This window comes from Molossus molossus, unplaced genomic scaffold (genome assembly GCF_014108415.1).
Source record: "Molossus molossus isolate mMolMol1 unplaced genomic scaffold, mMolMol1.p scaffold_m16_p_15, whole genome shotgun sequence".
Lineage (NCBI taxonomy): Eukaryota > Metazoa > Chordata > Mammalia > Chiroptera > Molossidae > Molossus > Molossus molossus.
Window position 1 is genome coordinate 46,075,108 of NW_023425350.1, and position 26,402 is coordinate 46,101,509.

The 26,402-nt window shown below is 34.5% G+C and overlaps 2 protein-coding genes across 18 annotated transcripts in view; one reads left to right on the plus strand and one right to left on the minus strand.

Moving 5' to 3' along the window:
* UGP2 (UDP-glucose pyrophosphorylase 2) overlaps window positions 1–486 on the plus strand; it is a 62,645-nt gene extending 62,159 nt beyond the window's left edge. For all 4 annotated transcript variants that reach the window (XM_036262874.1, XM_036262873.1, XM_036262876.1 and 1 more), the window contains exon 10: window positions 34–486. In XM_036262874.1, the coding sequence (XP_036118767.1) occupies window positions 34–141 (108 nt within the window). In that variant the 3' untranslated portion in view covers window positions 142–486. The remainder of the gene's footprint in view (window positions 1–33) is intronic.
* Window positions 487–2,081: 1,595 nt separating this feature from the next.
* The window catches only part of VPS54 (VPS54 subunit of GARP complex), a 104,712-nt gene continuing 80,391 nt past the window's right edge, over window positions 2,082–26,402 (minus strand). For 12 of the 14 annotated variants that reach the window (XM_036262682.1, XM_036262681.1, XM_036262680.1 and 9 more), the window contains 11 exons: window positions 24,582–24,711; window positions 23,767–23,948; window positions 23,067–23,179; window positions 18,444–18,507; window positions 16,686–16,791; window positions 15,685–15,772; window positions 15,030–15,151; window positions 14,835–14,915; window positions 9,710–9,817; window positions 7,173–7,267; window positions 2,082–2,720 (listed from right to left, as the gene is read on the minus strand). In XM_036262682.1, coding sequence (XP_036118575.1) covers window positions 2,615–2,720; window positions 7,173–7,267; window positions 9,710–9,817; window positions 14,835–14,915; window positions 15,030–15,151; window positions 15,685–15,772; window positions 16,686–16,791; window positions 18,444–18,507; window positions 23,067–23,179; window positions 23,767–23,948; window positions 24,582–24,711 — 1,195 coding nt within the window. In that variant the 3' untranslated portion in view covers window positions 2,082–2,614. Of the gene's footprint in view, window positions 2,721–7,172; window positions 7,268–7,974; window positions 8,099–9,709; window positions 9,818–14,834; window positions 14,916–15,029; window positions 15,152–15,684; window positions 15,773–16,326; window positions 16,428–16,685; window positions 16,792–18,443; window positions 18,508–23,066; window positions 23,180–23,766; window positions 23,949–24,581; window positions 24,712–26,402 lie in introns of those variants that run through there. The other 2 variants (XR_004959680.1, XR_004959679.1) reach the window with 2 other exon arrangements.

Genomic DNA, 26,402 nt, shown 5'->3' on the forward strand with positions numbered 1-26,402 from the left:
ACATTCCTGCTTTTTGTTTTCCCTGTCACTTAGGGAACAGTTATCATCATCGCAAATCATGGTGACCGAATTGACATCCCACCTGGAGCAGTATTAGAGAACAAGATTGTATCTGGGAACCTTCGTATCTTGGACCACTGAAATGAAAAAATACTGTGTACACTTTATACTAATCATGGGCTAGTTTATACAATGCAATGTTCTCTAGGATTCTAAAATAGGCAGGTACTTTACTGTGTTACTGTACCCTGCAGTGTTAATTTTTAAAGTAAGTTTTCTGCAGTATACTTTTATTTTAGACTAAGAAAAGCACAGATGGAAGCAATACTTTTCTTCTTGGAAGAGGATCCTGAAAGTTCATCTTAAAGTGCAATATTGTTTAATCTTAAAACTGGGGCAATTATGCTGGAAAATCCTTTAAGAGAGGCCTCAATGATGGTCACTTTGATTTGCTTGTGATTTCAAAAATAAAGCTGTGAAGCAATACATGTGTACACATGCTTTTCAATGCTAACTTTATGAAATGGTGAAGAAAAATGGTATATACTCTTGCTAAATAGTTACTGGATCATTTGGGAGATTTGTTCTTGGAATATCTATACTCACTGGCCAGTTACCGAAAAAATCAAGTTTTTGCATTTCTGAGAATCTTACCACATCATTATTTCCATAGGAATTAAACTTGAAGGTATTTAGTACCTTTCATTTAGTTCTAAAACTGGGATGCCTGCCATGCTTCCCACAGACTCTCCATTTATTAAAACAAAGTGGTGTTTCTTTTCCCAGCTGAAAGAGCTGGGGTGGGTAGAGGTAGGGCATTTCTTTCACATCCTTGTTCTCTAGTATAGTGGGTGGGGATTATCACTTTTTTTTTTAAAGTTCCCTTTCCTTAAAGCTTGCTTGTTGTCACTGAAAAATGTTCATGAATAATATTTCAAATCAGGTCTACTGGTAGTATAATTTGTGGCTTTTCTCTAAGACTCAATTACATTTTCCAGTTCTCCCATACTTGTTTTTCAGTAGGCTGCTTGTTTAATTTAAAGTTGACTGCACACTATTAAAAAGGTCTTTTAAAGTCTGATAATTGTTTACAGCTTTATTTTAGACAGACAGTTAAGAACCAATGACATACCTCTGTAATGATAAAGGAAAAAAACCAGGCTTTCCTTTTAGGAAACTGAAGAGCACAAAATAAATCTATTTCATTGTACATGATCACTACAAAGTTAGGCACTCGCACAGGGTTAGGCAAGATTCCTGGTGTGAGGTGAGGCACAGGCACTTTCATTTGTAGAGTGCTGCTGATTCTAATTTTGAAGGTAGGTATTATGAAAGTCTTGCCCTGGCCAGTGTGGCTCAGTTGGTTGGAGCATCATCCCATAAACCAAAAGGTTGTGGGTTTGATTCCCGGTCAGGGCACATACCTAGGTTATGGGTTCAGTCCTCAGTTGGAGTGTGTACAAGAAGCAACCAATCGATGTTTCTCTCCCCCCCTGGCCCACTCCCTTTCTCCCTCTCTAAAATAAATAAACAGTTCCTCGGGTGAGGATTTTTTTTTTTAACAAGTCTTTAAATAACTTACTCATCACCTTATATTTCTGGACCCAACACAGCAATCTATGTTTTTCTACTTCTTTCTCCCTGGTCTTTGTTCATATACACATCAAAAGTAACTTAAAAACAACAACCCAAGGGAGTCATACTCCGTTATGTTATCTAAATGTTAAAATGATAATTCTTAAGTAGGCAGAATATTTAAAAATGTATTATTACCTCTGCTAGAAATAAAAAGGCAAAAAAAAATCCCTTTAGATATATTCTTTATAAAAATACAACTATTAAACTGCAGGCTTTCATATACCAATTCTGAATATACCACTTCTGAAAAGTATTTAAATTAGTTGCATAAATAAACACCAATATCTTATTCTTTATTACTGTGATCATCCTTTCAAGTATTTAGACTATTCTGGAAGGCTTGAGAGAGAACAGTAGTAGTAGTAGCAGTAGAAAGATTAAATATGAGACACACAAAGCCTGAAACTTGACATTGTCACTAAAACAAAAACTGAATTCCTAAATCCAAGCAATCAAAAGATGTTTATTTTTTATAGAAAGATCTGTAAAAAAATAATTTTCAAACAGCTTTACTTTCATAGAGAAAACTTTCTACAGAAGTTGACTAAGATTTTAATATTTTAAATTGTACCATCATTAAATAAGGTGGGACACCATATGAATTTCATTGCACTGAAGAAATGCAAAGCATTTTTTAATATAAAGTATACAGAGCATTCTAGTCAACTACAGCTGTGTTACAGCTATGTGTTCTTTTGGATTTGGTCCAAAGAAACCTGAGTCTGTTTCCAGAGAGAATGAAAAATGTTATAGACACCTGATCAGTTATTCCTCACTGAAGGAAGCACAAAATTGGCATTCCTTGTAGATCCCACTGAATCCCAGTTTCCCAACACTGATACTTTCCTTTTCCCATTTCCCTACCCCAGTTCATTTTGGGTTCCAGGTTCAGTTCTTGAATCATAAGCATCCATATTTTCTTCATAAACACATACATCCCATGGTCAGATGGGCTACCCAGTTTTCCAGTATATCATCACCTCTTCTGTTCCCAGATCTCAGCCATATTTAGGTCCAAATCTTTAAGGCCTTTTAAGGCTTGAAGATTTCCAGTGTAAAAAGCTACATCTGCTGTGACCAACCTAAACATTGGAGAGAAATTTTTTTTAATCTCACACTTTCTATTCAAATAAAGTAGCAATGCTCAGAATCAAAGAGTCCTAGCTGCTAGACTGTTACTTAAAATTCAGATTTCCTAGAGATCAAATGTCAATCCTTAGCAGGATTCCTACTATCATATAGTTACATCATTTAATGTTCTATTTCAAAAATAAATGTCTTTAAAAAGAATAAACCAATGTAGGTTGGACTCAGTTTCATAATTCTGCCAATTAAAAAGATTTATCTTAAAACAATGCAACAAAATAGAGCAAATAACAGTTTTGATCACTTGTCACTAGAGTGTACATATAAATGACTAAAATCATAGTACTGATAATCAGTACAACAACACTTGGTGAAAAGAGAATTACACTGAACTGTCACATTAATGCCTATACCTGAAAAACAACACTCCTGGCAAGAACGCTTAGATAAACAGAAATATCAAAGCTGCATGCATTTAAAAAAATGACAGGACTGATTAAATATATATTTTGAAAGATGAGGCCCATGGAGAAACAAATAGGAGACCTTGATTTAGTAATCTGTAAAAGACAAGAGGAAGTGTGGCTCTCATATTGTAATGAACACTTAAACTCTGGATTGCTGGACTACCTTGGGGAAAAGGTATTTATGTACTGCAGTCTAATTTATAAATACCTTTGGACTTATGTACTTAATGTTTCACCTTTTATCACATGGAAGAATTTACTAAGGACCATATTTTTAGTTTGAAATTCATCTTATTCAAGGTGCTTTAAAATTTATAAAAAATTCTAAATTAGCCCTGGCCGGTTTGGCTCAGCGGTTGGAGCGTTGGCCTGCGGTCCGGAGAGACCCGGGTTCAGTTCCTGCTAAGGGCACGTACCTCGGTTGCAGTTTGTCCCCGGCCCTGGTTGGTCGTGTGGGTGGCAGCCACTCGATGTGTCCCTTTCACGTCGATGTTTCTCTCTCTCTCTCTCTCTCCCTCTCTCTCCCTCCCACTCTATCTGAACAAAAAATGAAAAAATGTCCTCGGGTGAGGATAAAAAAAAAAAACCAAAAAAAAAATTCTAAATTATCATACTTCTTGTAATAATATGGTCAGTAAGTACAATGAAACTGACAGCTATGGTTCAAAAAGAACAATGCTTCTCTAAGGGAAGATCCCTACATTAAAAATTAAATAATATTAACATAAGTCTCCATTTTAAAATATTAAGTTATGTTTAATAAATCTTATTTACAGTCTATATAAGAAAGTGTAATGAAAATGTTTTATATCAAAACTGATAAAAGAGAACATAAAAACAGACATTTATAACATATAACCACCAAAGGATTAGTTTGAAGGCATATGGAAAAATCTAAAATCAGTAAGAAAAAGATAATACCCAAGAGAGAGATGGGCAAAGAATGTGAACAGGAAAAATCACAGATGAGAACCTCTGAATGACATGAAAAGATAACATTAGGAAATGCAATTCAAAATAAAATACCACTGTTTTTCATCCCACTGCCAACAACAACAACAAAAAAAACCCAGCAAATGTTGGCAGGATATAGAGAAATGGTGAGAGTGAAAACTTGGTACAGCCATTTTGCAGAACATTCTGGCAATACCTAGTAGAACAGAAATGTACATGTGCTCTAACCCACTTGTAGATGTATACCCTAAAGAAACGGTTAAACCGCCCAGCCAGTGTGGCTCTGGTTGAGCACTGACCCATGCACCAAAAGGTCGCCGGTTCCATTCCCAGTCAGGGCACATGCCCAGGTTCTGGGCCCAATCCCCAGTGAGGGGCTTGCAGGAGGTGGCCAATTGATGTTCTCTCTTACTGATGTTTCTTGTTTCTCTCTCTCTCTAAGATCAATAAAGGAAAAAAAAAAAAAAACGGTCAAACCAGCAGAGATGTATAAAGATCTTAACTGTGGAATGGTTGTAATGGAAAAAGTACTGACCTAGAAATCTATCACTAGGGGAAAATGAATATATTAAATATAGGTGATTCATGGGGGACAATACAATAAAGCAGTTAAACTATGAATAATATAGATATATATCAATATACATAAATCAGTAACAATATTAAGTGAAAAAGCAAGTAGAATATGTATAATACACTCTATAAGTAAGTTAAACTCATAGAACAGTACTAAATATATTTTTAAAGATATAGAGATAATAAATGAGAAGGACTTAAAAGTTATAGACCAAATTTATTAGAAATATTGCCTAAGGGTTGGGGGAAAAAGAATAAGACTGGTGATGGGGCCATGGGGTTCTTCAGCTTCATTTGGAATAAATGCCATTTTTTTAAACATGATAAACATTTTTGCAAGTGTAAATGATAAATGTTAATAATTCTAAGCAGGAATACAAATATTCTCTATATGCCTGTATTTTAAAAGTATCTTAAAACAGAGAATATTACATTAAAAAGAAACAGTACAGTACAGGGGAGGAGGAATAGGGACAACTGCTTAATCACTCATGGAGAAGTAAAAATGTTTGGAACTAAACAGGTGGTGACTGCACAGATGTGGTTAACTAGAAAACAGTTCATTTTCCGTTATGTGAGTTTTACTTTGAAAAAAAAAAGAAAAAGTACATTTTCATTATGTCTTTGGCTAGAGTCTAGAGGTTAATTTTCAGGAAATTCTATCTTTCAAGGGATCACTCAAAGACATGTATCGACTTACACAGAATTAGTGTCTTTAAAAGTACGTGACAGTGGAAGCCCTGGGTGGCTCAGTTGGAGCATTGTCCCACGCACCCAAAAAGGAGGTTGTGGGTTTGATCCCCAGTTGAGGTGTGTATAGGAGGCAACCAATTCCATGTTTCTCTCACATCAATGTTTCTTGCTCTCTCTCCTCAGAGTCTCTCTTCCTTCCTTCCTCTCTAAAATTCGGTAAAAACATACTATCAGGTGAGGATTAAAAAAAAAGAAAAGTACGTGACAGTGAAAATCTTTAAGGTTGTACTGACCGCCATATAGTTATATTACAAAAGATAATAATAGGTAATGAGTTAGATTGGATGCTTCAGAACTACTGGTCTGAGAAAAAAACAGCCAACCTAGATTTAATTATGGAAATAAAAGTAGAAAGGTGGAGTGGGGCTTAAAAATATTAGCTCTTTTTAGATAGTCTCTGAGAGGTATTTAGTATTCATTATACTAATTTTGAACTCTTCCATGGCTTTGAAATTTTTGAAAATGACAAATAATTCTTTAAACAAAACTAAACTAAACAAAAAAACAGAAGAAACAGGTAATAATCAAGGGAATCAGATTTTTGCATAAAACTCCTAATTTCAGCCTGGCTGACAAATTCAGCAGTCAGAAACTTCCAGATAGCTTTCAGTGTACTTCTTTTTTAAGGGCAAGGCCAACTTCTGACTCCAAAATACATTTTTCATTTGTTCCTATAAGTTTGACATTTAACCCTGAAATTCCTTTAACAGGGAATAAAATATTGTATTCCTAAAAATCCATGGAACAGGTAACACTAAGGAGATTATTATATTAAGGTGTAACTACATTATCATTGCATTTTGTATAATCTTTTCCCCATATCTTTCTTTATATACATTGCTCTTCACAAAAATCCTGTGACAAAACCTTTTTTTAAAAATACTCACCTGTGGATATGTTTTTATTGATTTTTAGAGAGTGGAAGGCAGGGGGTACAGAGAGAGATATCAATGTAAGAAACAGCGACTGGCTGCCTCCTGACCAGGGATTGAACCCATAACCTAGATATGGGCCCAGACCGGGAATCGAACCCATAACCTTTTGATGTATGGGACTATGCTCCAATCAACTGAGCCATCCAGTCAGGGCAGTGACAGAACTTTTTACCATTATTCCTATTTTCAAATCATAGAAAATTAAGGCTCAAGAAAGAGTAAGTGATCTGCCCAAGGTTACATAGCTAGTTAAGTAGCAGAACAAGTTTTTATATTCTAAACCCTATGTTTTCTTTTACATATTATATGATTTATTTCACCAATAATAAATATACAATGGCTTATGATAAAATATGAACATATTCACACTTACACATTTTTTGTAACCCTATGAAGGAATTAGGCAGACTTTATCATTTTATAAATAAGGCACCGAAGTTAATTGACTTTCTCATAGTGACGCAGCTACAAAGTAGGACTTTGAGTTCTGTCTGGATAGAGGAAGACTTGTGTAACCTAAGGAGGTGCTACTACCCCACACTGCCTCAGTTACTTAACTGACCACTTATAAAAATATAAAACATTTCACGTGGATAGACAGACAGATATATATCGTCTCCACAGAGGAAAAAAAGTAAAAGGTTGCTGATTTTATAATTTTTGGGCCCCAGCACGATTATAGTGGAAAGGGAGAGTATAATGAATAAAATAAATCAAATAATTCGATATGGGAGTATGTGGTAAAAATATTTTGAAAACATACCCATTTTGAGGTCCTCCATCATTTATCACATTTAAATGAGATAACTGCTTTTTCAAGTGGAGTTTGTAACTTGCATTAATTCTTAAAAATAACATCTGAAAAAGAAATACAACTAAGTTTCTTAAAGCTCTACTGAAATAGACGACAGAAGTATCTGGAGTTATCAATTTGAAATCAGAAAAAAAATTTAAATAACCTTTGTTTTGGCATGTACCTTTAAAATGCTCCCTTGAAAATATATGATTGCTATTTCAATACAGTTTTTGGTTTTTGTTGGATAAAAGCTCTTTTTCACCTTTTCAGTATTATTTACTTTAATGATAAGACTTACTACTGCCTTTGTGCCCCTTAGGAGAAGTCCTCTGAGATATGTAAGTGGTATATAGATCATGACAGGTAAAAAGAATACAAAGAAATGGAGAATTCTATAATATACGAACTAGAAACTTGATAGAGAGACAAAAAGTCTCAATGGTAGAGGCAAAGATACCTTTATCCTTCTAACCTGGTAAAATTACTTGAAATTATTTCATTGCTCCTGCAGGCACACTTTTTTAATACAATAATAACCCAATACTTCTTTAGGAAATACCTGACCTGAAATTATATATAATTTATGGAAACTGTTTTGTGGAATAACATATATTTTCTATGGGAAAAATATGTATAAAGCCACCTACAGAAAAGTTTTGTGGAATTACTGGTGTTTAAGTGACAATATTGACATAAAATCTATCATTTTTGCCTAGCTTTGACAAGAGTACCCTTTAAATTATAATGTAAATAAAAACATATGAAATACCTGTATGCCCAGCTCCCTGACCTGGTTAAGCCTTGCTCTAGAATTAGAACTCAGATGGAAAATCCAGAAGGTCAGAAAGTCAGAGATGGGGGATCTTGTGTGTGGAATGGAAAGGATGGCTTGGCTAGGAAGAAATGAGAAAGAAAAAAAAGAGACCCTAGTGGATACTCCATATCTTATGGTTCCTCCTTAGTCCTCAGTGAGCACCAAATCATGGAGGTCGGTATGACTAACGAAAACTTAGGGAAGCATGAACAGTAATAACTATATAAGATGGGATGGCATCTTGCAGGAGCAAGAGTAGGCAGGAGTCACTAAGAAAGCTACCCTTTGCTCCCAAATACCATTTCCATGCAATCAGAGACAAAAAAATAACAAACTTGTTCGAAAAGCAAAAATCCCAGTGAAAGTTAAGTTTATATGTCATACAACAACTAGGACTGTATTATAACGTTGTATCACTCTAAACTACCTTGAATGACATATCTGGTATAGAGGGAACAAGCTAAAGTGGGTCAAGACAACCTGGGAAAAACAAGAAATACTAGAACCTTTGAAGTACTAGGAGAGGGAACTAAGGGAAGTGGGGAGCAGGAATGTTACTGAAGAGTGAAGAGGGTCTCTTGGCCTCACAGTCTCTCTCCCCCTCCCCGCCCACAACCACAAGCCAGTGCCTTTCCCCTCCTTCTTCCCCTAGGTGCATTTTCCTTGCCTCTTTCTTTCTCCTAAACTCCAAGGGCCCTTCTTTTGCCTCTGTAACTTATTTCTTGAGCCCATTTCTTCTACAGCATACTACTTCTACCTCTGTGACTTTCTAAATAAACTTTCTCTTATTAAAAAAAAAGTGACCGTGGTCAGTGAGACTCAGTGGTTGGAGTGTCGGCCTGCGCACCAAAGGGTCGCAGGTTCAATTCCTGGTCAGGTGCATGTACCTGGGTTGCAGGCTGATCTCCAGCCCCAGTCAGGGCACATACAGGAGGCAACCAATCGATGTGTCTCTCTCACATGGATGTTTCTCTCTTTCTTTCTCTCTCTCTCTCTCCCTCACTCCCTTCTAATCTCTCTAAAGATCAATGGGAAAAATACCCTCAGGTGAGGATAAACAAAAGTAAAATTCAAAAGTGAAGAGAACTCTGTGATAATTCTTCTGTGGACAAAGACAGTCGGGACAATGGGTGGATACTTCATAGGTGAAAGGAGCTAAAGACTACCCATTTTGCTTTTATCTGGTTTGTGCCTATTATAGATCACTTACACTGATCTGATAAATATTAATAAGACATACTGATTGAGTTACTTTATGTGCCATCTCATTAACTCTATCACTAATTCCTCCCCTATCCAATCTGGATTATAATCACTATGAGTAACATATTTATATTTATATTTAGCAATCTAAATGCCAAGTCTGATATTCAAGCTAATAATGTAACAAGTGAAGTGAGTAGAATCTGGGATCTCTGATACTCACGGGACAAATGGAAAATGAATTTTTTAGAATTGCTGACCATATAGCAAAGCCATTGTTGCTCTGACCTGTCTGAGTAAGGGGTACTTTGAAATCAGAAATTTTTATCCATATTCCCTAAGCCAATATAACAACTGAAAAAAATAATAATCATATTAGAATATAAACTAAGCTTAACTGTGCCAAAAGTATGTAAAACACTCTATCTCTACATACATATTATGTTATATATATATTAAAAAAGTGGTTTTAGGAATTACTACTCACTTGTGTTTGTTCTTCTGGAAGGAGATCAATTATAGCTTCATGCATTTTTGTCATTTGCTTACAAATATTCCTGAAACAGGCAGAAGGAACGGGAGCTTTCACCTCATACTGATGGGGAAAAATAGTGAGAATTATGTTAATGTCCTTTGGATTGCATTCTGTTCCCACAGACAAATGTTTTCTGCCCCTACACATATAATTGATATATAGTGCTCAAGCTCACACTTCAACTACGATCTGAGCTACTCATGTAAATCTCAAGAACTTTTCATTAAATATCCTAATCTACTCTGGGAGAGGCAGAAAAGCACACCTGAGAAAGAAAGGGAAAAGAAAGGTGTGAGCATGCTCCAGAGGGAGCCCACCTCAATTTTTTTAAATGAGCAAAAAATTTGAACACTTGACCAAAAAAAAAGAGATATGGATGGCAAACTGACACATGAAAAGATGTTCAATATATCAGTCATCATGTAAATTAAAACCACAATGCGCTATCACTTCACACAGACCTACTAGAGGACTAACATTAAAAAACAGACAGACAATAGAAAGTACTGGTGAAGATGAAAGCACTTAGAAATCTTATACATCACAAGAAGGAAGACAAAATGGTATAGTTAGTCACTCTGGAAAATAATTTGGCAGTTTTTTATAGTTAAAGTTTTACATTTCTATACAACCATCAATCTATTCCAAAGTATATACACAAAAGTAATGAAAACACATGCCCACACAAAGATATGCACATGAATGTTTACAGCAGCATTATTCATAACAGCCAAAAACTAGACACATCCCAAAGGTCTATAACTGATGAATGGATAAACAAATACATCCATACAATAGATACTACTTTACCATAAAAAGGGAAAGACCACTACTAACACATGCTGTAACATCCATGAATTTCAAAAGCAATATGTTAAATGAAAGGAGCCTGAGATAACAGGCTATATTTTGTGTAATTCCATTTATAGTATATTCTGGAAAAGGTAAAACTATACAGATAAAAATCAGATGAGTGGTTGTCAAGGTTTGGGGAGAGGCCTGACTGCAAAGTGCCTAAGGGAATGTTTAACAGTAATGGAACTTTATCTTGACAGTGGTAGTTCCACTACTGTATGCATTTGTTAAAATCATCAAACTATATACTCAGAAAGAGTGAATTTCTGACTGTAAATTATACCTCTATAAGCGTGACTTAAATTGCTTAACTTTTCACTAGTAAAGTTCTCTACTATCTTTCCAATGTATCTCCCATTCCTCTGCTCACCAGCTTTAACACATTAGCTAAATGACATTGCTTACCTTTGTTATTAACAACAAAAGCATTAGCAGTCAACATTTACTGGAACTTGATACAGTCAGACACATGATAAAAGAAAAGGGCTTCACATATACTATCTCATTAATCCTCACTGCAACTTTATAAGATTCTATTATAATCCCCATTTAGAGACAGAAACTGAGGTTTAAGGAAATTAATAATTTGCCCAAGGTCCTTTAATGGCTAATATGTGACAAGCATGTAACTTGAGCTTAGGTATACCTAATTCTAAAACCCTGACACTAAACTTCCTTCTTAGGATTCTTATCAACATGTCTGCTCATGATGTTACTTCAGAGTATCTCTACACCTCAACTTCATTTGCCCTAATCATACCTATCTTTCAAAGCAGACCTATGCCGGGCCATTGTGGCTCAGTATATTGAGCATCATCCCATGCACCAAGAGGTCACTGGTTTGATTCCCAGTCAGAGCACATGCCTGGGTTGTGGTCTGAATCCCCGGTAGGGGGCGTGCAGGAGGCAATCAATCAATGTTTCTCATTGAAGATTCTGTCTCTCTCCCCCTCCCCCTCTATCTTCCTCTGTCTAAAATCAGCAAAAACATATTTAAAAAAAAATCAGACCTTATAATGCATGCCTCATCCATAAAGCTTTCCCAGGTCTCCTTACCTAGCTGGCAACCATCTCTTCCAAAGCATTAAAAGCTCCCATAGCACTAAATTGATTATTTACATATGACACTTTATATATACTACCTCCTGTTATAGTTATTGATGTACTTTTTCTACTAGGTAAGTATCTAATATCTAAAATTATAAATATTTACTATTTGAGGACAAGATAAAAGGCTTCTTCGCCCTTGTATATCCCTGTTGCCTAAACCATTTAACTGAATGAATGAATGAATGAATGAAGGCTAAAACATTGGTCTAGCCAGTAGCACAATTAGATGTTAATGTTTTATTTCTACCCAAGCAATGTAATTAGCTTCTTTGAATTGGCCTATATTATTGTGTTATCCTTCTTTCTCCAAATTAAATTTTCAGATAAGAAAATGAAAAGCTAAAAAGTGAGAGGCTAATCCAAACTAACCACTGTCTGTTATTTTGGTATGAATTAAAAACAGGGCCAAACTCCTGGGCAACCCATGAAAAAAAAAAAAAGTATATATGACAAGGAGGAGCAAAGAGACACTTGTTAATAAGGGAAGAACACAACATGTTAGGGTAACAAGTCATCAATGGGGAAGGTAGTAGAGAAAACACTAAGTTGGAATAGTCTAGGCATATTCCTGACATTAAAAAAAAGACATAAAAGCCCTGGCTGGTTTGGCTCAGCGGTTAGAGCGTCGGCCTGCGGTCCTGAGAGACCCGGGTTTGGTTCCCGCTAAGGGCGCGTACCTCGGTTGCGGTTTGTCCCTGGCCCTGGTCGGTCGTGCGGGTGGCAGCCACTCGATGTGTCCCTTTCACATCGATGTTTCTCTCTCTCTCTCTCTGTTCCTCTCTCTCCCTCCCGCTCTACCTGAACGAAGAACAAAAAAAATGTCCTTGGGTGAGGATTAAAAAAAAAAAAAAAAAGACATAAAATATGGGGGGGGGTCACTGGAAGTTTATAAAAGACTTAAGAGACATAATAACTAAATGCAGTATGTAGACCACATAGAAGTCTTTGGTTTTTGTTTGTTTGTTTGTTTCTTTATTGAATTAAGAGAAAGAGGAAGGAAGAGGGAGAGAGAGATAGAAACATCGATGAGAGAGAACATCGATTGGCTGCCTCCTGCATGCCCCACACTGGGTACTTGGCCCACAACCTGGGCATATGCCCTGACCAGGAATCGAACAAGCGACCTCTTGGTGCATGGGTCAATGCTCAACCACTGAGCCATACCAGCCGGGCTAGAAGTCTTTGTTTAAATAGGTTATTGTGAAAAGACATTTTGGTACAATGAATAAGATTCAAACAGAAATAGGTATTATAAAATATTGTTCATTTTGTTAGCTGTGATATGGTAGAGTGGTTATATAAGAAAGTGTCCTTAGTTTTTAGAAAGACAATTATTTAGGGATAAAGTATCATAAAGTTTCAAATATATTATAAAATATTTTAGCAAAAGCAGCAAAATGTTAATGACTATTCAATATAAGTGATAAATATATGGGAAGGTCAATAAAGAACCCTCATTTTTCTTTGCCAGAAGAAAATAATATGAGTTGTCACAGGAAAAAGTCTAGCCACAGTCCCAATTCTTGTTCAAAAGCTTTAGATGACCAAAATGATAGAATAAAGTCAGGGTGAGTTTTAAGAGTAGCGGCACTTTTTTGGTTTTGCTGCATTATATTCCACAGCATATTACTGGTTCCACTAATTAACATTTATCTAATTATACATTGTTAAGTGTTTATAGTCCTCTGCCATACTGGACGGTAAACTTCTTGAGGGTAGTTACAATGCCTTATGTATTAACTTTTGGTACATGGAAGAATGCCACGTATCAAAAAGGAAATTGGTGGAATAGAACTACTTTTGAATTTAGCTTATACGTGGCAATCATAAAGAAAATAGAGAATTTCTAAACAATAATAATTTTTTCCTGCAAAACTAGAAACTAATTTAGCAGGCTTAACAAAATATAGGTATGATTGCACATAACTATAAATTCCTTAAGCTTTTTAAAACAGAAGCATAAAACATCTATGTTATCTATGTACTATGCCAGAGGTTCTCAAAGGGGACACCTGGGTGTCAGAGACTCTCTCAGGGAATCCGTGAGGTAAATATAATTTTCATAACAATACTAAGATGTTATTATCTTTTTCATTCTCATTCTCTCTTGATTGAATAGTAGATATTTTTAGATAAATTGTGATGATGTCATTTTGAAGGCTAATGGAATGTGAATGTGTATATCCTTGTGTTTTAAATTTTTCTTAGTTTTAATTTCGAATATGGTATATACTGATAAGTACAATTTGCATAAATAAAAGTTCTTTGGAGTCAATTATTTTTAAGTGTGTAAAGGGGTACTGTGACCAAAGCATCTGAGAATTATTAAACAAATGCAATCATTTTTTTCCAAGCACTCCTTTCTTACTGTCACCTGCAAAGGTTTTGCACATGTCTCCATGTGTGAATGGGTAATATTTTATCTTGCCCTTCTATGATTTTTATGTGCCTGTTGCTCCTGCCATCTCAGAACCTGAAGGATGCAAGTAGTAGGAAAAGCATAAAAAAGTGCCTTGCTTTATAAGCTTACTCTAAACATGCTCTTTGGCAAAAGTATAACCTTCAAACTTTCAAGTTATAAAATTTCTGCTTTTTCCCTAAGGTATGTGCTGAAAAACTTAGGGAAATGAAAGAGTAACAGGGCAAAAGTGATTGGGGCTGATTAAATGACATTTTCCTGAAGATATCCTCCCAGTTTAATTGAGAATTCTTTGGAAAACATTGTTTCTTTTAATAACCTACAGGGAATGGGAAACAAACAAAAACAAACATTGAAATTGATTATCTATGAGGAAAATAATAGAGCACCTCAGACTGCATTTTTAAAGTAACACATTTTATCACAAATAACTTATTTACTGTTTTCTCTATTTTGATCTTTGTTCTCTAAATTTCATCTCTAAAAGGCTTTCTAACTAAAACCTGTTTTTGAGGAAGGTACATATTTGTCAATGCAGCTAATATAAAATTACTTCTGTATATCAACTATTTGGGCAATATGAGGACTTTATTGAGTTTTTTTCCTAAACCCTGAAGAATTTGATTTGTTACACAACTATGAAAAAGTCACAGTGCATTTAAGCAAAGTCAAATAATTTATATAAATCATTACCTTAGATAACAGTTTGTCAAATAAGCTATCCATTATCGCTACAAGCTTAGCTGATATTTCAGCTATGTGGTCATGATAGTCCTGTAATGAGAAATAACATTATATTTTAAAGCCCCTAGGATACATGTAAAATATACTTAACAATTCAGGAATTAAATTTATAAAACTCTAGTAGAAAAATATATGAAAAAGTACCTTAGTGATATGATCAAAATGCCTAAGCATGCTATATTGCTTAGGCTGCAGCCGGGCTGCAAAATGGGCCCGGATCACAGGAAGGTAGTGCACAATTAACTGCAAACAACGTGAAGAAAGAGCTGAGGATCCAAGTAGTAGATATATCATGGAGAAACAAAAAAGGATATTAGTTTACTTTAAGTATATATCAAATTAAATAAAATACATCAATTAATTTTATACAGGCCCCAGTTTGTTTCATAAATGAAGAATACTGAGACAGAAAGCAACATATTCATTTTGTTTAAAAAGTCATTTGGTAGCGAGTAATGTAAAGAACATGTTGATTTTCCAAATGGACTCAGGTTGTAAGCATTATTGGCTGATGGCACAACTGATTCTCTTCTGACATTCAGATACCCTTCACCGAAAGTACTTCATACATAAAGCAGTGGGGCAACTTCCAAATAACATACATGTTAAAGTGGAAATTCCTCATGACATTTACCCAGAAATTAATTTTTCAGTTATGGTGGTACATAAAAGAGTGAAGTAGCATTTACTACTTCTAGAGCCTTTGGTTAGAGTCACAAAAACATATTCTAAAAACACTATTAGTACAGTAACATAATTATAACACCTCAGCAAGTGAATTAAATTCCAGAATCCATACCCAAATTTTTTGTAGTTATTGTTTTTAGTCCAACAACTTGCAGTGCACCAGCTCCAAGAACTAACTGACAACTTCTTGAATTGAAGTACTAACAAAGAAAGGAGAAAAAAAAATCCAACAATTTATTAAAAACTATTCTTCATCTTCTGGCAATGTGTTAACAGTTCTAAAAAATGCATTCCTCTTTCCGCTCATTTAATGACCCAATGAACTTTCTAGGAGGAGCAATTAGAATCTATTTATGTAATGATGACCAAAAGAAAAAAAAAGAAAGGGAGGGGAAGGGTATTCCTAAATGACAATATTTACTTTCTGGTAGAAAAAACGTTGAGAAATTCTAAAAATCAGTTGTGCAGAAATTAACTTTTAATTTGCATTCACAGAACTAGTTCAGTCATTTTCCTCAGTCATTTTTACTGGATAGTCCATTTCAAAAGGGTAACAAAATCTTTCTCAACTAAAATATGACAACTCAATTTTAGAACTGAATTAATTGATAGATTAGACAGTTGAAAAAATGAAACCTTTTTTTTATGTTAGCAGTTAAAAATATGTTAATATGAAATAGCTGAATTAAAGTATCACCACATTTTTATTTTACATCAATGGTTCTGAAAGAATGATTCAAGAAAAATCTCTAACCTTAGTGAGATGAATTTTGTAAAGTTCAGTGAATTCCTTCCATGCACATTTGAAACCAGTCCAGGTTTCTTGACCTAAGTGGCCTCAGTCATGTTCGGCACCTAACGAACAAATCATCTCCTGTCTCCAATGTCATTAACAACTCTATAGGTGTAATGAGGAATCACTAAGTGCAGAGTGAGAAGGAAGCAGACGGCCTTCTTCCAGTTACATGTGATTCAACCATAATTAAATGTCACAAAATTAATGTCTTAAAGATAAGTTAACCTTGAAATGTCTTAAGAGTTGGAAGATAAGTCACACCCTAAAGAATTACTTCTTCCAACTATGTTTCCATAACAGAGTAAAATCATACCCACCTTCAATAAATCTGACAGACGAGTAAGCATGTCAGTAGTAACAGATGGGATATTATCCACACATTGGCAATATTCAAGGATAATTCTTATCAACAACAATACAGTTCTAAAAGAAAACAAAGGTGATCCAGTAGACAGTCAAAACAAGACAAATCAAACTGATTCAGCATACAAAAATCAACAACGATCTTGGTAACTACTAAATTATGTGTTTTACCTACTAGCACAGCAGAACAGGAACTCAATAGGCTGAGGTAAGAGAGATTACTAGGGTGCAAAATTAAGGGGGCGTTCAATTTCAGGGTTGTGCAATTACAGAGTCAGTACCTGCATGACATTGAGAATGAATACCTCCTTAAATTTTGTGCTGTGGGCACATGACTCTCTGTGTGGCATCCTTATCAGGTAAGTCTCTTCTATAAAGCAGGTATCCCATTCTTTGGTCAATTCAGAAACACTGACAAAAACCTACCCAGTGTTTCTGATTATGTAGCAGGTCCTCAGTCATAACTGTTGAATTAATGGTGGGAACCTAGTCCAGATTTTCTTAGTGAGATCAAAGAAAAACTATGGCTTCTAAGAACAATATATTCCCTAAAATGTTTATTGGTAAGTCATATGGATAAAAAACAAAACAAAAAACAAACAAAAACACCAAGGGTTCTATACAAAGTATTCTCACAGGGTGATCTGATCATAAATTCCTAACTGGACAGGTCATGGTGGGTAGTCACATACCAAGTGTATAACTTTTTTTTTTTTTTCTTTTTTTTTTTTTATCCTCACCCGAGGACATTTTTCCATTTTTTGTACAGATAGAGTGGGAGGGAGAGAGAGGAAGAGAGAGAGAGAGAGAAACATCAATGTGAAAGGGACACATCAAGTGGCTGCCACCTGCGCAACCAACCAGGGCCGGGGACAAACTGCAACCGAGGTACATGCCCTTAGCGGCAACCGAACCCGGGTCTCTCAGGACCGCAGGCCAACGCTCTAACCGCTGAGCCAAACTGGCCAGGGCCAAGTGTATAACTTTTTAATAAAAAGTTTCTTTGCCTTAAGCAAGCCCTGTCCATTATTTCTGTGCATCTAGGTTAACTATCTTTGAAATAAGCCTAACCACCCTAAAGAGAGTACATAATCTTGTTAGTTATCTTGTAATCCTATCCCCACCTTGCTTTTTCACACCTTCATGTAATCTTCCTTCACCTCCGTCCTTAATTTCAAATACATAAAAGAAGCTGCAAAACTTATTTTCTGGAGCATTGGAGATCTTGCTTCCTGACATGTGTTATCAGTTTAGCTCAAATAAACTCTTATAAAAATTCTCTACAGACTTGGACACTTCTTACACTGGTAGTCACAAAAGTTTCGCCAAAGATGAGAAAGTCAACAGCTTATTAGCAGGACATATGAGAAATCGAAAAGAGAACTTAAAATTATTTGGAAGTGTTTTTAAACAAATTATTATTGATTTTAGAGAAAGAGAGGAAGGGGGAAAGAGAGAGAGAAAAAACAACTTATTTATGTTCCACTAATTTATGCATTCTTTGGTTGCTTCTTGTATGTGCCCTGAGTGGGGATCTAACCCGAAACCTTGGTGTTTTCAGGACGATGCTCTAACCAACTAAGCTACCCAGCCAGGGCTCTTGGAGGGTTTTAAGTTGTTAACCCAAATTTTCCAATTCACATCAAGTGGGAACTAGAAGACCAGTGTTTTAAATAATTTACTCAACTAATAAAGAAAAATGTGTCACTCACCCAACAACAGCATACTGTTGTCCCTCGACAATGAGAACTTCTGCTGGTTTCCTTTCTTCTGTAGCTAGAAAGTAAAGCAAATAAACAAGACAGACATAGGTACAAGATGAAACAAAATACTGTAGAAAAATTTAAACTAGAAAAAAAACAGAATAAGATAGATAGTTCCTATTTAGGGCCTGAAACCGTCTCATTTCTGAAAATAAACATCTACTTCTTAGGAAGCAATTTGGCACAGAGTGAAAAGTATACTGAATTTGAAATCAGAGAGATTTGAATTTGAGTTCCAGTACTGCCAATTACTGGACACATGACGTTGGGCCAATTAACTTATTTGAATCTCAATATCTGTATCGATTAAACATGAATAACATGTTTAACATGAATAACATCTTTCAGGGTTGTTGTTAATAATAAAGATAGTGATTACAAACTGTCTGTTCTCTAGGTCTGGCACATGGTTAATAATCAGTAAGTAGTAAAGCAAAAAAAAATGTTATTTGTTTGGAAAGGCAGAACTACACTTTATCTGGTTGTCTTTTCTTTATTATAATTCTTTTTTTTTTTTATCCTCACCCGAGGATATTTTTTCATTTTTTGTACAGATAGAGTGGGAGGGAGAGAGATGAAGGGAGAGAGAGAGAGAAACATCGACGTGAAGGGACACATCGAGTGGCTGCCACCCGCACGACCAACCAGGGCCGGGGACAAACTGCAACCAAAGTACGTGCCCTTAGCGGGAACCGAACCCGGGTCTCTCCAGACCACAGGCCGACGCTCTAACCGCTGAGCCAAACTGGCCAGGGCTTTTATTATAATTCTTAAAATGCAAGTTAATTCCTATATTCCACAGAGAGAGGATACATTTAATAATTTTCAAGATTTTAATCCAGAATTTACTTTATTTTCAGCATATGGTATTTATTATAAAACAAAATTCATCATGTTGAGGTGAAAAAAAAGGTGGACTGGATTTTGTCCTGAATCAGCCCAATTAATTAGATTACCAAGGGCAAGTCATCATACTTCCCTAAGCTTCAAATCCCCTTTGAAGTCTAAGATATTCGTGAATAATACAGGGGCTATGCACAAGTTCAGTGACAGAAAGTAACCCCACAGTGTGATCTGATCATAAAATCTAAACTGAGCAGGTCATAGTGGGTAGTCAAGTCTCAGGCCTATAACTTTCCTAGTAAAAGGTCATCTTGGCGTCAAGTAAAACCTGTCTACTGTTCTTGTACATTTGGTTAACATAACTTTGAAATGCCTCGTTTTCAGACCCTTTGAAAGTGTAACCAACCTCCAGAGGGCACATAATCTTAACTATTCTATACTTAGCTTTCTCCTACCTTCATGTAATCTTCCTTATGTTCCCTCCTTAATTCCACATGTATAAGAAGTGCAAAACTGTCATTTGCTAAAGCATTTGAGATCTTGCTTCTTGAATGCCATCACTTTGGCTCAAATAAGCTCTTATAAAAATTCTCAACAGGTTTGGACATTCCTTATGCTGACATATTAAATGTCTACTTTCTTGTTTCTTTAAAGTAAAGAAATTCAGTGTGATATAATTTCTAATCACAATTCATTCTGTATGTCAGATTAAATTTTTTGAGGGCAGGGACTGTGTCTTAACCAATTCTCTACATTGCAGAGAAGAGGCATAGCATAGTAGTTAAGAAAAAGGGCCCTAAAGTTAGTCTGCCTCAATCTGGATCTCAGCTTTACCACTTCCTAGCTATGCAACCTTAGGCAAGTTGCTTAACCTCTTTGTGCTTCAGTTCACGTATCTGTTCATTGAGAATACTAACAGTGACTACTTTGTGGACCTGTAAATGAGATAACAATGTAAAGTGTTTGTTCTAGAACAAACTGTCTAGCATCAATATTAACTGCTATTCATTAACCTTCATTTCCCCAATGCCTAGCCAAATAGCTAGTAACTCTATAAATGTAAAGTGGATAAATAACAACCAAGGACCCTTAACTTAATAAGAACTAGTAAAATGTTAATGGATTTCTAATAGCATATACTTTCTTCTCTCTCAGAGGAAAGAAAAAAGGACTGGAACAAGAAGTATGTAGAGAAACTTCTGTTAGCACCCTTCAAACAGGAAATGAAAATAAATAGTTCACTTTGCAGAAAAAATGCACAGTTACTTCAATCACATTATATCAATTTAATTAAAAATCATTATGTTTACATGACAGTGGATTTCAAGGACTGAACTGTTTCAGGGACAGAAAACATGTTTTTGCCATCTAGTATAGTAGCTAACTCAATGTAAAGTCAATCAAATAGAGCTTAAAAGAGCAGCAGATGAGCAATAAATCTCATAATTTTAAACTTAAAATTTAGAATGATCAGAATGTTTCATTTTTCTTTCAGTTTTTGCTACTTGAATGATTTTGATTTGCTATCATAAAATCAGTTAAAAAATTGTGACCACCACCTAACACTGCTGTTATCTACTAACAATGGTCACTAGGCAACAGAAATTTACTTATTCCTTCCATTCCTCTCTCAGCCCTATATTTTACACCTGTCTTTAACCCTTTTCTCTTGTCACTGTGGTAGAAGAGACAGCCTTTCTTTCTCCTGAACTCGATTCAATTCCAGGAGAACTGCTCCACAATCACTATGTCATTCTTTTCCTAAATTAACCTTCTTCCTCTTTCTGTTAAACATGAAAATATAACTCAGCTTCTTCTACCTCAAAATTCTTCTCCCAACTCCCTGAGGGGATTAAGGTAACAATCTCTAACTTCTCTCTTACAGTAAAACCTTGATATAATGGACTAATTCGGGAGAGGGGGTGTCCATTAAAGCTGAAAGTCTGCTGCCACCACCACCACAAGAAGAAAAAAAAGCTAGAAGCCCATTATATAATAAAGTAGGTTTTCCAAATGCATATGTTAAAAAACTAACAAATTAGTTTATCTGTTTTTACTTATGTAGTCACTTTTGTGTAATTAAAATTAAGTATGTATGAAAAGTTTAACTTCACAGAAAAGTTTTCTATGTGTATTACAGTAGTTTTTAATTTATACTGAATAGGTCTAGTAAATGGATGCATTCACCAGTCACCATGAGTAAACAAAAGCTGAACACCAGACGGCACACTTTAACACTGCTGCAGAAAGTCACACCACACGACAACAACTAATTACCTTGAGAGATGCAGTGTGATAACATGCTAATCATTTGCCGAACATTGTTTACGAGCAGTGACTCCTGGATTTAAAAATGTAGACTATAGTTGTATATGTAATATTTATTTATGATGGTGAAATTACTAGTGTTTTTTTCAACATATGGCCTATTCGCTAAAATTTATTAACAACAACATTGAATTAATAACATAACCTGTTAATTTAATTATAAGCAAATCTTGGCTAAAAGCATTTTAAAATTAACAGGGTGTTAATTTTCACATAGGACATACGGACCAGAAATGTCTGTTAAATCCAAAGTCCATTAAATTGAGGTCCACAAAATAGAGGGTTTACTGCATCTCTAGCCGTCACTTCATCACTGACCTTCCTTTCACAGCCAAACTTGTTGAAAAAATACGCTACACTTATCTACCCTTCCTCACCTTTCAAGTTACTTAGCTCTGAACTACAATCGGATTCTATCACTCAATTGAATTCATAAGATTACAAATGATCTACATGTAAAACTAGTGATCACAATCTATATTTTACTCAGTCTTTCTATTGTAGTACAATTGTATTTTGTACAAATGTGAAGTATACAATTTAAAAATATTTTTATGTAAAAATATTAAATATTCATTAAATGCATAAAATGTGAAAATGCAACTGCTTCCTCCATTAAAAATTTTCAAGGACTTTATAGTTTCAAATCTGGTATTACAGGACAAGTTGTACATAAGTTTACATTATTATCACACGACAACTCCACTTTAGCCATTGTATCTCTTTCATATGAAACCCAACTGGTATTTGATACCAATGACAATTCTCTTCTTGAAACTCTACTTTTTTTTACTTCTATGTTCTTCTGGGTTTCTTCCTACCTCTCTGGCCCTTCCTTCTTAGTCTCCTTCATAGTTTTCTTTTTCTATGGTACTTTACATTTTGATTTTCTTTATCGTAGCATACTACATTACTTGCTAATATATATATTTTTTCATTAGACTTAACCCTTTTAAAGTACAACTATAACTGTTATAACTGTTTCAATATGTAACACTTCTTCAGCTTACTTCTGCTGAATGAATGAATACATGTCTCTAAACAATATGGTATGGTGGTTAAGAACACAGCTATGAAATTACAGAAAGCTGGTTTCAAATCCCAGCTCATCACATTTACACAAAATTCCTTACCCCTTCAAAGCTTCATGCTTCCTCACTTCCTCACTGTTAAACAATATAACAATAGCATCTTCATAAAAGATTGTTGAGTAACCATCAATAAATATCTGAAATTATTATAAATTACCACAGATACTTTTCCAGTCAACTACTTATTAAGCTGGGGGTGTTAGTTCTAGGCTTTTAAAGAGGCATTGTCAATTAAAGAAACATTAAGCATTACTACAAAATGAACAAACAATATAAAATTGGAAGAGAGTGTGTGAAAAAACACACATACCCCCTGATTTTTTTTCAGGTAAAGTAATTTTTCCATCTGATAGAGAATCAACAAGTTCCTGAAATTCTGCAGGAACATCAGCTTGCTTCCAGCGCTCATTGTCTAAGAGGAGGCTATTGAAAAGTAAAAAAAAAGATAAACTTTAATATTTTAATGTCATCCTCCTTGGTTGAAAAGAGTTGAGAAAATACATAAAACTTTTGTTATATCTTTAATAATAATAATAATAAAACTACAAATAAGTTAAATTTAAGTACAGCTCATGCATTACAAGACATTGAGTTTTAAACAGTAATAGCTATTAGCTATATTGCTATATTGTTATAAGGCTTAAAAGTGCAGAACACCTTAATAAATTGAAATTATTCATTAACAGTGTGAATACTTTCAGAAAATATTTCTCTCTTTTATATCTCTTAGTCTAACCAAGAAGAGTGATGAAACTTAATAAACTCACTTAAAGTGGGAAAGAAAAGGCAATCTATTAAGGATCTTCCTGAAAAATACTTTAATGGAAAGAAATATTCTAACTCCATTTTGAAAAGACAAGAAATGTGATTTTGATTCCAAATCTGCCTTTAATTAAAAAGAAAAAAATGTGTCAGGAGTTTTGGTTGGCCAATTAAGTTTCTTCTTTTAAATAAAATTGTGTTTTGTAAAAGGAAAAAAATTACGAACAGAATGGACATGGTAATGATACCTGAGCTTGGTTTTTCTCTCTTCATGAAACCTGTTTACAAATTTATTAGCTTGGCTTTGAAGTGCTCCAAGTAATGACATGCTTTTTCTTCCACAGATCTGTTCAGTGTCTAAAATGAAGGTTTCCATTAATCTAGAAAGTGTTATGAATTCCATCGAATTTAGCTTCTCAAGAAAACCATCCTAAATTTTAAAGATAACACAAAAATCAATGCAGAATTAATATAATACCAAATATGATATGCTATAAAACCACTCAGTTTAACAAATGTCAATACTAATTATATTATTTTTGTGATATACAATAATTATATTAATGCATAAAAATTATTTTGAAATCATTTTAATGATTCCAATACTTTAGTCCCAGAAATTGAAAATAAAAAGCTTAAGATGCCTAAATTTTATTATGACCCATTTAAAATACAGTTGCTCAAATGAATTCACATCATTATATAAAAATTTCACAATATTGTAGTTCAACTAATTTTATTAATAAATTTTTTGACTAGTTATACACATTCATATAAAACAGCATTATTAATTTTGAATTAATTATTAAGGTGTATTTCAAAATAAGTCTTTTATTAGATAATTTATTTAAAAAGAATAGTTGAATAAGTTTTCCTATTTCTCTTATTTGGATTATTTTAACATTTTCGTAATAGACTACACCAATACCGTTAACCTTACTAAGTGTTAAAAATATAATGTGCATCATGGGGAACATAAGGACATAAGCAGGGATATGATTCCAGATTTTAAAAATAATTACACAATGTATAAAATATCTAAAGCTTTATCAAAACAACTAACCTTTGCTCTTGACATGAGAAATTTGACAGCTCGATCATGGCATATATCTGAGGCACTATACAATAATTCCTGGATATTATTTGCCAGCTTTCCTAGTTCTAAGTCAGTTAATTTCATGTCTTCATTTGCCCTGAAAACAATTAAAAACTACATTAAATCAGGGAAAGTTGTGAACACATTGTTCTACATAGGTGACATATCAATAAAAAACAAAATGCTATAAAATTCACATTTGAGGAAAAGTTCTGTGACATATCAAATATCTTTTCTGTGGTGAAGTATCACTTTCAAAAGTCAAGATAATACAAATATATATTTATCCTAATCTTATATAAGAATAATTTTCTTTACTATTTTTAATAATTAAGTTCAGATTCTAGTTGGAAATTTTGCAAAAACTGCAGCCAAAAAAAAAATCCTGCTTAGGTACAAGGTGGTAGCTGTAGTAGGTTGTGCACAGGTGTCGAGGATGACACACTGGGAGGTGGAAAAAAGGAAGGAATATTATTTTATGACAAACAGGCCCTCTTTTTACTTACAATTATGAAGTATTGGTAACATTCAGTTTAACTGAACTAACATCTGAGCATTTACTATGTTTAAATGCCTGGCACTGGAGGTCACTGCCCTCAGGGTACTTAAAATTGAACGGGAATATTTATAAGATGTAATGCATTTTTTCCAATTTTGAGAAGTAAATATAAGACTTTCAGTTTTTATACATTTTCCCCCTGGGGCATATGTGAAGATCACTGATTCCATGACAACAATTCAGTTTACCATAAACCAAGTTAGTGCCTTAGCATCATTTTCTCTCTCTCAGTTGAACTGAAATTATTTTCAAATATATTATAAAAAGGTTCTGATGTATATTAATTTGAGGCAAACCACTACTCTAACTGGGTGAAGTAAGGTATTAAAGAAACTTATTTCCTACTATCCTTCAAAATTATAGTATCACTAAATTTATTTACTAATGCTCTAAAATGATAGAGGGATTAATATTCTTTTTTATTTAATCCTCACCTGAGAACATTTTTTGTTCAGATAGTGGGAGGGAGAGGAAGAGAGAGACAGAGAGAGACAGAGAGAGAGAGAGAGAGAGAGAGAGAGAAACATCGACGTGAAAGTGACACATCAAGTGGCTGCCTCCTGCACCACCCAACCAGGGCCGGGGACAAACTGCAACCGCGGTACATTCCCTTAGTGGGAATCGATCCCAGGTCTCTCTGGACCGCAGGCTGATGCTGTAACTGCTGAGCAAAACCGGCCAGGGCGGGATCCATATTCTTAAAGTACTCTCACGAACAGTAATTTGTTTGGTTCTCACATTCTGAGGCAGGTATATACTTTATACGTGAAGACACTGAATCTGTGAAAGTTTAAGTGACCTACCCAAAGTCACAAAGATGAAGAGAATGAGACTAGAATACAGAATTAGTCTATTTATTTCTATACTGCTAAGCTTCCTCTACTCCAACATTTACTTCAACATAGGTGGTCCAGTGCTTTTCAATACCAGCTCCTACAAACTGCTTAAATTTCAAAGTTCAAATTTACTATTAAAATAAAATTTTATTTTCTGAAGGATTTCTAAAATTTGTCCCCAAATAACAATATAATGATTAAGAATTTAGAACTCTGGCAATATGCTACCAATTCACAAAGATATAAAAAGAAAATAGCAAATAAAAACAACTCAAGTCTTTAAAAACTAGGTGACAATTCAAAAAGCTGGGAAGTTCTTTTTTTTAATCATTTATTTAATTATTCATAATTTTGCTTTTTAAAAAGATTTTTAATTTTAAGTCGAATTGGATA